The 13,904-nt window shown below is 44.9% G+C and overlaps 3 protein-coding genes across 3 annotated transcripts in view; 2 read left to right on the top strand and 1 right to left on the bottom strand.

The window, feature by feature from the left end:
* Positions 1 to 296: 296 nt before the first annotated feature.
* Positions 297 to 3,662, top strand: AK88_01613 (uncharacterized protein; the record flags this gene model as incomplete). Its single annotated transcript, XM_012479248.1, has 1 exon — positions 297 to 3,662. The coding sequence occupies one exon, from the start codon at positions 297 to 299 to the stop codon at positions 3,660 to 3,662; it is 3,366 nt and encodes a 1,121-aa protein (XP_012334671.1).
* A 491-nt stretch (positions 3,663 to 4,153) lies between these two features.
* AK88_01612 (uncharacterized protein) lies at positions 4,154 to 6,606 on the bottom strand (the record flags this gene model as incomplete). Its single annotated transcript, XM_012479247.1, has 4 exons — positions 4,154 to 4,328; positions 4,488 to 4,549; positions 4,717 to 5,231; positions 5,466 to 6,606. The coding sequence occupies 4 exons, from the start codon at positions 6,604 to 6,606 to the stop codon at positions 4,154 to 4,156; spliced, it is 1,893 nt and encodes a 630-aa protein (XP_012334670.1).
* A 3,267-nt stretch (positions 6,607 to 9,873) lies between these two features.
* AK88_01611 (uncharacterized protein) overlaps positions 9,874 to 13,904 on the top strand; it is a gene marked incomplete at both ends in the record, with an annotated part of 17,128 nt that continues 13,097 nt past the window's right edge. Inside the window, one exon of the mRNA XM_012479246.1 lies at positions 9,874 to 13,875. Coding sequence (XP_012334669.1) covers positions 9,874 to 13,875 — 4,002 coding nt within the window. The remainder of the gene's footprint in view (positions 13,876 to 13,904) is intronic.

The raw sequence follows: 13,904 nt of genomic DNA, 5'->3' as shown, positions 1-13,904 counted from the left end.
AAAAATTGTGCGCAACGTCGCTTTCTCTTCAAATCACTTTTGTGAATCTCACCAAGGGGGGAAAAAGAACATGTGACAGATTAGTCGTTCTTTTTTTTTTTATTTTTCCCCCATCGCGTAAATCTTTTTGGGGATGCATTTTGCACACAAGAGTGGGGGTGGAGAGCTCATCCAAGCGCAGTGCTCGGGTAGGGAGTCGAGTCGGGAGAGGGGCTAAGCCAGATCGACCACGCCAAACGGGTGCAGCGACACATGTAACGCGACACACGTGAAGCGCGACAGGTGACGCGAAACAGATGAACCGCTCAAGCGCCATAATATACTTTAAAGATCTCGGAGTTAGGAACCCCCCCCCACGATGGGGCTTCAAATCGGGGGCCGCGTCCTTAAAGGGCATCCTGTGGGGAGGGACAAATGTGCAAGGGAAGAGATCCGCAGCCACCCTGGGACAGCTCATCGACAGGAGGAAGAAAGAGTTAGACCTGTCCATTAGTGAAGAAGTAATACGAAGGTACAAAAGAGCAAACATAAAGAAAATACTCAAGGGGGATAAGACCAAATGTGGGGCTCTGCAACAGGGTGGTGCGAGAGAGACGGAGTGCCATGCAGAGGAACCGCCCCCCCATTTGCTGAGCTCCCTCGTTCGGCTTCCAAACTCAGAAAAAAAAGGTACACTTCTTCATGGGGAAGACAAAAAAGTGCAGTGTTCCGCTCCCATAATTAAAAAAGGAATGCTTGACGCACACCCAAGAGGGTTACACAAAAGGGAAGACACACAAGTAGAACAGGACGAACGTGTAAAGGATGCGGTGGATAAATTATTCACTTCAAGGGAAAAAAAAAAAAATATCATGAAGAGAATCGTTTTTAAAAGTTCCCACGATTATTTGGAGCTCGTTAATAAATATGAAGAGGAAAGGGGTAGGGACGATGATAAGTTTTATAATTGCCTGAACAGTGCAGGTAAAAATGGGGATACATTTTTTCACAAGGAAGGGGAAACAAACCCATGTAGTAGTAATAGTAGTTCTGCCCCCATCGATGACGGTTACCTGTTCGAGGTGGATAATGATATGAGTGGTGAAGCGAATGTGCATGTTGGTGTGGTCCAACCAAAGGAAAGTCAAAGATTGAACGTCTCCATCTTTTCAGAGGTAGGTAAAAGAGAAATCCTCGAGTCATGTAAAAGGAGAAGGAACATGCAGAATGAAATAAACAAGAACAGTGATGCGAAGAATATGTTTAATAAGGATATATATTTTTGGTTGAAGCGGAAGGTGCACAGATCCGTCGGGTGGCAGCTGACCCCAGATCGTTTGAACAAAGGGGAAGAGGTGATCGATGTGACGGAGCTGACGTGCGCCACGGGGCAATCCCCCCCGGAGGTGCAGACTCAGGGGTGCGCACAAGCTGTCCCCAATGTGGACACCTACATGCATGCCGCTGTGCAGAGTAGCGTGAAGAGTAGCGTCAAGAGCAGCGTGAATGGGAGCGTGAACGGCGAGGCAGACCTCTGCATGGATCGCGTAGTCGCGGAGGGGAAGGACCCCCCCACCAGGGGCACGTACTTGCAAAGGCGTGCGGCCCCGCTCCACTTTTTGAACAAACTTAGGGGGGAAGCGGACGACAGTGCTAGCAATGGGGGGTGCGCTCAGGAGAGCACTCCGGACAGAACTGAGGGGGGAAGCCAGGACAGAAGCCAGGACAGAAGCCAGGAGCATGCCCCCCGCGACGCCTACCAAGGCATCTTACACAACACCACGAACGTGTTCAAGCAACTGCGAGATAACTACGAGCTCTTCAAAGAAAAAAATTTGTCACCGAACCTACTGGAGAGTTGTGAAAGGTACGTGAGTTACTACTACGGAATTGAAAAGGAGGAAAAGATTAAAGAGGTGCAAAAGTACCTAGACTTAAATGTGTACGACATGATGAAGGATGGGCGTTTCAGCATAGAAGATTACAATCGCCTTTTAAAAAGCCAAATTCTTTTTAACAAGGAAGAGGAGGCATTTCGTAATTTCAATTTATTCAAGCAGCATGATGTTCAGGTAAATGTAGACACATACAACGCGTTGATGTATGCCTCCATTGTACACAAAAACGCAAAGCTAGGTCGATTAATTTATTTACAAATGGTAAAGGATGCTGTGAACCCTAACCAAAATACTTATTGCATTTTGATTAAGGCACATATGTTAGACCAGGATATTCGAAGTGCTTTTCACCTGTACAGAAAAATGATTAAAGAAGACATACCAGTGGACTTACCCATTTATTCTACCCTAATCGATGGGCTCATTAAACACAAATATTACGAAAGAGCTGAGTCATTTTTTAATTATATAATTAGTTACAGAGGTGTCACCCCTGATGAGGTCCTCTACACCATAATGATTAAAAAATGCGCTTATAAAGGAGAGGCCGAGAAGTGCCTTAACTTTTACGACACCATGGTCAGCAACCAAATGAAAATTACAGACGTCACTCTGGTTGAAATTATTCACTGCCTTTCGAAGAGGAGAGATTACTTTTCACAGGTTTTTCATTTTTATAATATTTATTTGGCTAATGAAATGAGTGTGAACCACCGGCTGGTTCTGTATTTAATTGTTGCTTGCTCCACCACAGGGAATGTAAAACGGTTGAAGGAAGTTTTGAAGAGTGCAAATAGGTACCGAGTTAGAATTACCGACGAGATGTGCTGCTACATCATACGTACCTTTGCTAATAACTGTCTCGCTGAAGGAATCACACTCAGTGAGCGCCACAACAATATCCGGTACGCTTGGGCCGTGGTTCAAGAATTGGTGCGTAGAGGGAGAGTAGCGGGTGTTAGCAACGCTGGGGGAGATAAACGCATCCATGTTAGTGCCACCACTGAGGAAGAAGAGAATGCACACACCACCATGAATAACACCTCTCATGATGGAGGAATAATTTCGCTCCCTAGTGGAACAAAAATTTTGAATAGCATTGTACAGCTATATATAAATTGTGATTACCACGATTACGCCATTAGCATGCTCAAATATTATACCCACTTCAAGTGCCTACCAGATGTATACACCTTCCAACTTTTATACAACCTTTTATTTTACAAGATGGAAGACTATGGGCGGGTTCTATGTCTTTACGATTACATGGTGAATCAAACAGGAGTGAAGGCAAATGAGAAGACTCTGAACCTGGTTCTGCGTGCAGCCATTAAAACGAAATCTTCAAAAAGTACACTCTATGTGTTGCGACAAATGTATATAGCTAAGGTGTACCCAACGGCCAAAACCATAAAGGAGCTATACCATGTCGGAAGACACATAACTGATATACAAATACTTATTAATAATATGATCAAGCAACAGAAGAAGGAAATTTATGAAGAGAATGTAAAGGAGAGTCAACTGATTCAACTTAACATTGGTGAGTATGAATTGAATTTGTTTCGCGAGGGGAAGACTTTTAAAACGAAATCTCAGTTGGACCAAGTGCGAGAACAATTCTTTAGGAGGAAGGAGCGAGTCGAGAAGGAAAAACGCATGTCCAAGGGGAAAAAATCTTCAGACTGGCTGCCCTACGGCCAGTACCTCCAGCGCAAGCGCAAGGGTGGCGAAGCCTACGCACAACGTGTGGACCGCCCGAAGCCCCTACCCTCCTTTGCTTAGGGGATTGGGCCATCTGGCGTGTTATAAAAAAAAAAAAAAGTCAGCGATGTGGGGAAATGTTTGTGTGACTTTTGTGTGGTCATATTACTTGACAAACTTTTACCACGAAAAGGATTTTTTTTTTTTTTTTTTTTTTTTTTTTTTTTCCACCTTCGGGAAAAAACTCCCTACTTTGGGCAACGCACACTCTCGCAGTAGCAGCTTTAATGGGGTGAGTCTGTCATTACTCATGGAAGCCGCCTCGAAACAACAGAAGAGGTGGCTTCAAAAATGAGGATCCACTTCGCTCCAAGGCGAGTGTGTGTGTGTGTGTGTGTGTGTGGACAAATGGGTTTAGTTATTGTTAAACAGGGGAGATGCAAAAATGGGCCAAAAGTGGCCACACGGGGAGGAGATATCCCCAAGTGTGTGTGTGGGGAAAAAATGTACAAAAAAAAAAGACAGTGAACGGGCACCGCGTGCAGGTCGTTGATACAGCTACGCGGTTGGAACTACGTCGAGCCGATGTCGCTCATTAAATTATTGTCCACCAAATGGATTACGTACGAGTTGGCAATGTTCACGAGGGCGGTGACGATGAACAACGCATTCGTTAACAAATCGCTTGTGTAGAAAAGGATGAAAATTTTTAGCAGGCACAGGACCACGTCCATGTAAAGCAGTTTCCTGCAAGGGGGAGGGGCAGAGGGGTAAGTAGAAGTGAGGTGAGGTGAAGTGAAGGCGAACTGAAGGCGAACTGAAGGCGAAGCCGTTATGGCGGCAATGGGTGTGGGGGGGATATGCCGCCGATTGGACGAGCCAAACAGATTAACAGGATATTCTTACCAGACGAAGAACACCAGGGTGAATCTAACGTGCTCGTATATGCTGTGCGCGGAGAGGAATTTCTGCAAAACGGGGGGGGGGGGAAAGGAAAGAAGGCGCAGTGGTATCATGAGTGGGGTTCGTCTTTCACGTGCACGCAGTGACTTCGTCGAGAGAGAGTTGCATGGGCGATAACACACGCACACACACAGACCCACACAGGTTGCCAGCACCTCTCCAGCACACTTACACTTTTAATTATATTTAAAATGTGGTAATGGGAGAGGAAGGAGGACATGTCGGCGATCGTTTGAACGTGTGATGGACGTAGGGCTTTTTCGAAGTAGTTTTTTCTTTTCCCTTCCCTGTCTTCTGGCACTGCTACTGCCGCTACTGCTGCTGCTGCCACTCCTCCTGCCGCTACCTCTACCGCATGTGCGTATTGCATTTGTGGGTTCGTGTGAGGAAGCCTATCTTTGTATTTCCTTTTGCTCGTCTTGTCCCTTCCCCTGCCTATGTGTCCTATGTGTATGTTTACATGGTTGGGGGGAGGAGTCCCTGCGAGTAGCATGACCTCTTTGGTGTCTTCCGAATCGGAGTCACGTAAAAATTTCAGCATGCCTTTGCTCCTCTTGAAGGAGACGCCCTGGTGGTAGGCGAAGCTCCAGCTGTTATAGTTGACGTACTTATTAAAGAAAATCTTCGGCTGCCGCGGGTTCACCAATTGGTTGCTTGCCCTCATGGTTATCATCGCCCTCACAAGTCCTACATTAAAAAAGGGGGGTAGCAAATGGGGTAGCAAATGGGGTAGAAGAAGGCGTAGAAAATGGGGTAGAAAATGGACTGCATGCGTGATATTAGCTCAGGAGACGACACAATATATGCGTGGCAAGGGTTGCGCTAAGCGGGTGGAAAAATGTGTTGTAGCGGGTTAACAGCGGCTCATGTGGACAGCGTCTCTGCCGCCTGCGCGGCTGTGCCGCTTTTCCCTCTTCTTACTTTTGAGCGACTTGAGCAAGCGTGTGCAGAAAAAGGTCACGAGCCACCTCCACCAATATGTGGCCCTCCTATACGAACGCGATAAACTTTTCCTGTGTATGCTGAACAGGGCTCGTAACATCACAATGGAAAATCTTATGAGGATGCCAAAGTGAATCAGATAATACGCATATATAAAGAGGCAAACAGAAAATAATTTTTTACTATAATCATATACGTAGAAGAGGAAGAGGAGGTCGAAAAAAATATTTAACTGATTAATGAAGCCGGAAATAATAAGGAACAGATCGTATCTGTAGCTGTCCACAGTGTAATTGTTATTTTCGTATTGAATGTACTTCATGAGTTCTGCGTTGATGGTCTCATTAACATTTTTGAGTTGATCGAGGTGGTAAAATTTTTCCTCGTCCGCGGGTGGCGGTGGTACCCTTTCGCTTGCTGTTCGTCTCCGTCCCTCCTCAACCTGGTTTGCCTCCTGTTGATCATGCTGCTCATGACGCTGCTCATGGCGCTGCTCATGCTCGTCGTCCTCCTGCTCCTCCACAAGGTAGTACTTCTCACTGGTGAACATTTTTTTTTTTTTTTTTCCCTTCGCTCTGCTTGTCCTGTCTGGTCGTGGGGACCCCTTGGCTTTTTTTCTCGTCGCCCCCTGGGGGGACTCGCTGTTTCCGTGCTCCTTTTTCGAGGGGTCACTCTGTCCATGCTCCTTTCTCAATGCATCACCGTGCCCCACTTCTTTGCTGACCGGCGCACGTCCCCCCCCGGGGGAGGAAGGACCCAGGAAGCGGCCATAAATCCTCTGGCGAACCTCCTTTATATTGTACCGCTTCACCAAATCATACTTTATGGTGTTACTTACAATGAGGTCGATATAAAAAAAGAGGAAAATATAAACATAAATGACCAGGATGATGGTGTTGTTGAGCTCCGTCTTTGAGCTAGTGAGGACAAGGACGGTAATGGTAACGTAAACAAAGAAAAAAAGAAACGTACTGAGCAGGTAGTACACACAAATTTTAATAAAGTGCTTTTTGTTAATGATGTATGGAGAGGAGCAGTGCTTCGTCACGCTTCCATGCAGACCCAGTTCAGTGATTTCTGCCTCCGTCAGGATCTGTGAAATTAGTGAGTTGCCGCTCATGGTGTTGCGGTGGGGGGGGGAGTGACAAAGTGAGGGTGACAAGGGGAGCTAAAACCAACGAGAGGTTCCTTCACGTCTCAGCGGCTATACCCCCTCGGCGGAAATAAAAAAAATCAATCAAGCAATAGCAAATCGACAGAACAGCTGTCGCGAAAAAAAACCATCAGTAGAAGTGACACATCCCCCCTATAAAACCTCGCAGGAACGAACAGCTTGGCTCCTCACTGTGCTCAGCTGGCATGGAAACAAACAAAAAAAAAAAAAAAAAAAAAAAAAAAAAAAAAAAAAAAAAAAAAAAAAAAAATCTCCTTGGGTGGCTACTTCAAAGGAGGGATTCGTAAAAAAAAAAAAAAACAAACACGTGACCTCACGTTACAATCGCTGCTAAGAAAATATAAGCAGACTGATCCAGGTTGGAAGAGCAACGTAGGAGGAGGGGTACAATGCAAGAGCGCATCTCTCCATACGAAGCTTTCCCCTTTACGGGAGCAATTCAGGTCTGGGAACTGCCAACGTGCTATTCGTTGTTCTGCTCCTTAAATTCGTGTTGCATAAAAAAAAAAAAATATTGCCGCTCTTCCTTTCGTGCGTAGAAATATTTAGTTGACGCCGCGCCAAATCTGCACTTGGCGTTATGCCTCGCGTCATTGTAGGTTTCTTCCGTTGCCGTACCGGAGATCCGACTTGCCCCACTTTTGTTAACCTCTGCTCCCTTGCATACTGTGAACGGTATAGCGGCCTATGCGTGCGTTCACGTACATATATAAAACAGTTGGAAAAATCGTAAAAAAAAAAAAAAAAAAAAAAAAAAAAAAAAAAAAAAAATTTATGCGGTATCTCTCCTTATTATTATGTACCTTTTACCAACTTGGTTAAACTCAGCTGCAGGATTGCAACAAATATTTTCAACTTTTTCAATGGGAATGGTGCACACCGAGGGGAATGGCCCCACGTGAAGGGGAGCCTCTCCCACACGAGTGTCCCTCGAGGAAGAAATTTCTCTACTGGAGAGGCTTCCAATATGATTGCGCCTTATCGCGTAGCCGGTTGTCCGACCATATGTTGGAATTTGTTCAAATTTGTTCCAATTTGATTATCGCTTTTGTTTTTTTTATTTCCTCCATAGCTGAGCCACGTATTTATAAAAGAGAGAAACAACAGCAGGGGAGAGAAGGTCCTGTCGGTGCAGTTGGAGAGAGGGGGCGTTTTGGCTGAGCGGTGCAACGCAGTTTAAGCAAGCAGACGTGTTGCTAACCTCTAAACCATGACACCCTTTTCACAATTCCAACGGGGGGGGGGGGACACTTTTATCGGCACACGTGCGTTGCTTGAGGGGAAGGAGTCTTCCTGGCGTGTGATCACATGTGTACTTAAAAGAGGTGCTTCAAAGGTCCCCTGCTGCATACCCATACGTATAAAACGTATTCGCAGACGGTCCTCACGTAATTGAAGTATCTTTCTTTCTCTCCTGTTGTGTAGACACAGTGGTCGGTTGAGTTGATTAAAAGTGCGTGTCCTCCCTCGCAGGATTCACCAAGTGCACGGCGCCGTCGCCACTCAGTGGGTAACACGCAACACGGGTAACAAAATTTTTCTACACATGGTCTACTCTCCCTTTTTTGTGCGTAATGGGGGCTAAAAGTAAGGCAAGAGAAGACCCCCTTAAGCCGATGACCCCCACACACACACCTTAACGTGTATCCCGTTGACACTATTCCATTCGTGTGTAGCGCTTGTCTGTCCGACTAACCAGTACAACACAACTATGTGCACACATTTTTTTTTTTTTCCTTTTTTTTAGTAGCAACGTGCAGCATCGTACCTTTTTGTGCCAAAGGGAAAAAAAAAAAAAAAAAAAAAAAAAAAAAAAAAAATGTGTGCACTTTGGAAAAATCTGCACAACTGAGAGGAAATTCCTCAATGAGCAATTCTTCAAAAACAGGGAAAAAACAAAAATATAACTCCACCAACCCCACCGTAGATGAAATTTCCTACGTTCAATGATTCTTTTGCAGAGGCTTCACCTTTTATATGCGATGCATGCGCAGAGTGCCGTACCTATAGTCATTCATTTGTCACATTTTTACCTTCACACCCCCAAAGGTACAAAAAAAAAAAAAAAAAAAAAAAAACTCATAATTGTTCCATTTGCAAATTAAAAGAGTGTAATAAGAATGAGGCACATTACATAAACACATACACTTACTCTCGTAAGAGTAGATATAGTGACCGTAAGAAGGCTCGGCGTGTCACGTATATATATATATATATATAACGGCCCTTGTCCCTGCATGAAGGGTTGGTACGTGCGCCACTTTTTTGGCTGGACGCAGGAAATCTCTCTTTCCCATCGGGGTCGGGGCCAGCTTTCCTTGGCACCGTAAAAAAAAAAAAAAGTACATACTCATAAAACGTTTTCGAGCAAAGGAAACTTTACAAACGTCGCACGGGTGAAGGAAATGTAGGCACACGTTAAGGTGTACGCCAAGCAGGCATGCAAGGAGAGAAAAAAGGTGCGCCCTTACCCCCGTACTCACGATACGTAGTTCCTGCCCCGCTCCCCCCCCCTTGAGTGTAAATCAATTATTTTTGCGCGAGAGGAGCACACTCAGGAGTTTATTCCCTGTGAGACTTTTTACAGAAGGGGTCGTTTCGCTCGGTGCTTCGCTCTGTACTTGGCTCAGAATGTTGAATTGGCGCGCTTCACCTGCGTGGCTTCTAACCATTTTGTAAGCGAAGGCATTCTCACTCAGCTAAGTAGCGTACACCCAGTTCATTCTACCTGTTTCGTTGCTTTTCTTTTTTTTTTTTTTTTTTTTTTTCTGTGTTCACATGTGTACACGTTTGAGGTTTTTTGCCTTCACATATAGTTTGCTGAGTTTGCTCCCTTTGTTGCCTTTTGTAGCGCATCCCCCCGCATGAGTCGTGCGCATTTGACCCCTCCCACGCGAATTTCGTGCCGTAGCCGCACACACGTTGTGAGTGCGCGCGCGTAGTTTATTTTGCACGTGCCGTAGCCGCACACACGTTGTTAGTGCGCGCGCGTAGTTTATTTTGCACGTGGGGTGGAGGACGCAGAGGTGTAGCGGCGGCGAAGTATCCTCCTCCCAATCTGTTCACAATCTGTTCACAATCGGTTCACAATCGATTCACAATCGATTCACAACCGCTTCGTAACTGTTTGTAACTGCTGTGTAACCGCTTCAACAGCGCTACGCTGCCGGTACCCTGCAGCTACGCTACCGCTTCACAGCCGCTGCTGGCACCATGCTGGAGGCGCAGCCGAGCGGAGAGAAGGAGGGGGAGGAGCAGTCCATTTCGCAGTACCTGCGAAGCCTGTACGGAAATGGGGTGGCGAACAAGAAGGAAGTGATGAAACACCTGAGGAGGCGTTTGTACAATGACCCCAAGGTAGAAGATATATATAAAAAATTAAAAGAGGTCCATGGAAACAGTGGCATATGTACAGAGCAATGGAAGGAGGGCAGTTTTGCTTTCAAGTGTTACAATTGTGAAGGAGACCCCACATGTGCCATTTGTGCAACATGTTTCTTCGCATCTAATCACAAGAATCATGTGTACAGGTTGACACACACAAGTGGAGGCTGCTGTGACTGTGGGGACACCTCATGGAATATTAAAGGTGCTTGTTTTGACCACCGAGGGATGGAAGAACAACACCTAGTAGACAAGTGCATACTGAAAGAGGATATAAAGAATCGAATGAAGGAAGACTTGAACAGTCTAGTGGGTTCATTATTTAAAGAAATAATTCTTAAAGATGGGTACTTCCTCTCATTAGCCAATGCTCAATATATAGAATATGCATTGGAGTTTTTTAAAGACTTAGGTATTACCAGTTACCTCTTCCGGCAAGTCATTTGTAACGTATTAACACCAGCTAAACTGGACTACCTGATCAACCTACATTACTCATTGTACACAGCAGTGCAAAGAGTTCTTTACTCACTTTACCTCTCCCTCTTTGTGCACCCATATTTCAAACAAAGCTTTGCATTTAAATTATCGCAGTATTATAATCTTGTAGTTCGTGTGCTAGATAATAAAAATTATAACGATAATAATTATTTAAATGGTTTAACAGTACAAGTGTTGACGGTACCAGAAATTGCCTACACATTAGTAGTGAATAATTTTTTAAATGATTTAATTGAACTCATTGAAGAGTTTTGTGTGTATAGTCCTACTAGCAGGTGCATTATGTTCACAAATTTATTACGGTCCGACATTGAAGTAATTATACGAATTTGTGTAGACATGAAATATGTTCTTTACCACAACGATGTTATTAAAATTATTCTCTTTAACAAATATATTATTAAAAAGATCCTGCGCCTACTTACCCTACTACACCGGATGAACTCCCAAATGAGGTACACCAAGGCTCATATCATTTATGAAGATTTGTCGAGCTCCTATGCCATCACCATAGAAAATTACCTCCTTCGTGTGTTCGAGCCGTTGGCTAATTTTTGTAAAAGAGAAGCCAATGCCAATTTCAGGAACCTCTTTTTATTATACCAGCTCACCATTGAAAGTATTTGTTCTTTGAATTTGTTTCCCTTCTCGGAGGACTCTTCCCCGGACGTGGGGGCTACTCGACCTAAGCGAAAAAGCAAACGCGACCGCCCCTTCTTCAGGGTCAAGAAGTGCATCTTGGCCGCTGCCCACCGCGCGGCAGAAGCGGGAGAAGCGGCAGACACGGCAAATGCGGCAAACGCGGCAAACACGGCAAATGCGGCAAATGCGGCCAACGCGGCAAACACGGCAAATGCGGCAAACGCGGCAGACACGGCAAATGCGGCAAACGCGGCAAACGCGGCAAACACGGCCAACGCGGCAAATGCGGCAGACGAGGGGAGCGCGGCTCCTGCCGCTGCCAACAGTGGTGCGAGCGCCAAGCAGGAACAACCGCGCAGGCGACTCAAGCACCTGCGCTCGATGCACTCGCCGCTCGTCCGCTTCTTCATGATGATACTCAACTTTGACATTGTGAAAAAGTGCATCGACGACGTGTACTGGTACAAGTACATCTACCTGAGGAGGACCTCAAGCAAGGGAGACCAAGTGGGCACTTCCTCTCCGGGACCTCCCACAAGTACATTCCAGCGTGCTTTCATCGTGCGCGCCTTCCTGAAGGACTTCTACTCCGTCGAGCAAACACCTCCCGAAATCCTCACCAAGAGGAAAGACATTCAACAAAGATATGAGGACGATGGAAACAAAATTAAAATGAAAATCTTTCACCGGAAGCCATTTCTAAACCATTTGGAGCAAGTGAAAAATGAAAAAACCAGAGCCTACCTCGCAGAGCTAAAGGACTTGGAGGAGAAACATTTCAAGTGGGTCATTCAAACGATCGATTCGAAGGAGAAGGAAAAGGAGAAGGGAAACGAGAAGGGAAACGAGAAGGAAGAAGAAGAAGAGGGGGACAAAATTGTATACAGAAAAAGTATTCAGGAAAAAAAAGTCAAAGTGAAATGCAAAAATGATCTAATTGAAAAAAAAATTAAAAAAAAAGACATTGAATTTAATGAGTTCCTAGAAATAAATTTTAACGAGAATAGGAGAAACATTTACCTGAACCCTTTGTATATCGACCTGTACATGAGAGATGTGTTTGACTTTCTTAATCTCTTCACCCTGAAACTGTTAAAGTACATTATGTTTGTTAATGTGCACGTGTTAACCTTCATTTATGAAATAAAATACGGCTATTGGGTTCGTAACGGACCACAGATGACCTTCCAGGTAAATGAGTATGAAACGTCCTTCTTCTTACAAAGCGACCTTATAGGACTTCAATTCGCTATGCTAATGATGAACATTCTACCCATTTATGAAAACCAAAGAGTTAAAATTGACCAGGGTACACTGGGTATGGTGAAGAAATTCTTTTACGAGTACATTGGATCTGGGCGATCTTGCAGGGAGACATCTGTTGCGAGTGATTCAGTGCATGGGTTCACCTCCGGCACGGATGATAGCAGCTCGAAGGAAGAGATTAAGGAAGAGGATGTCACACCTGGGAAGCCGCTTTCATTTGGTCATGTGGAAAGAAGAGTGGACCAGGGGGAAAGTGTAGCAGGTCAGGTAAGCGAAAATGCTGTCACTCATGATGAGGACCTCCAGGTAGAAGAACACAACCTGATATATGTTAAGAGGCACTTGCAAGGAGGAGAAAAAAATGTTTCCAGCTCAGTGTCGGGAGAGGACCCTTGTGGGGATGACACAGGGGTATGCACATATAGAAGACAGAGCGATCTGACCAAGGTGGTGAGCTACAACGAGAGAATAAAATTCGACTCAGTATATAATTTCTTGCGGAGCTACTCGCTTCTACGCGAAGTGAAGGATGAGGAGGGAAAGAGCCCCTCTAGCGGTGCCCCGAAAAAACAAGAGTGGAACGACTACGTGAAGATGTTCATGCAGGAAAAAATAAACAACCCATTTGTAATTCTGTACCAGCTAATTTTCAAAAATTTCAGATTCAACCTGAACGTAAAGCATGAACAAGACATCTTCATGGAAGTTCAAATTCATCACTTGAAAGTAGTGCACACAATTTTTGAAGACATTTACACAGGAAAATTAAATATGGACTCGAGGAAAATTAATCACGTTTTTTATTTTCAATTTTTCTACGACCTCCTAGTTAGAATATTCAACGAGCTCTACTACTTTGAGTTCAGCAACATCCCCAGGAAAACTTCTCCCGAGAAATATAAACAGAGAGGAAAGTATTATGTAAAAAAAATACTTATACAACTTTTAGCCTCGAAAGATTTTCAATACTTTCAACTAGAGGATGAATTCCCTAAGCAGTTCAGACACCACCCTAGCTTTTATGAACTTACGAATAAGTATGGATACACCACTCACATGCCTAGGAGCAATGTGAATTTAATTAAACTGAATAAAAGCGCTTGGTTCTTGTATGATGCATTTTGGCCCATTGCAAATTATAAAGATTTTCAATCGGCAAATGAGAAATGTATTAAGGAGGAGAAGGCATCCTACATTGGTTGCTCTAGGGAGGAGGACAAGGAATACATGAATGCCTCCTTCGTAAAGGTGCAGAACCTTTTGTTCTACGCGTTCAAGAGGAGCTGCCTCGTCCCCATGCTCATCACCATTTTTGTGGTCAACGAGGATTTCCAGCGCAGGGCAGAGGGGGAAGCGCCTCGCGGGGATGAGCCCGCAAATGTGGAGGCGGAGGCAACCCCGCAGAATAGCGAGCCCGCAAATGTGGAGGCGGAGGCAACCCCGCAGAATAG

This window comes from Plasmodium fragile, assembly GCF_000956335.1.
Source record: "Plasmodium fragile strain nilgiri unplaced genomic scaffold supercont1.14, whole genome shotgun sequence".
NCBI lineage: Eukaryota > Apicomplexa > Aconoidasida > Haemosporida > Plasmodiidae > Plasmodium > Plasmodium fragile.
This window is presented reverse-complemented; position numbering and strand designations above follow the sequence as displayed.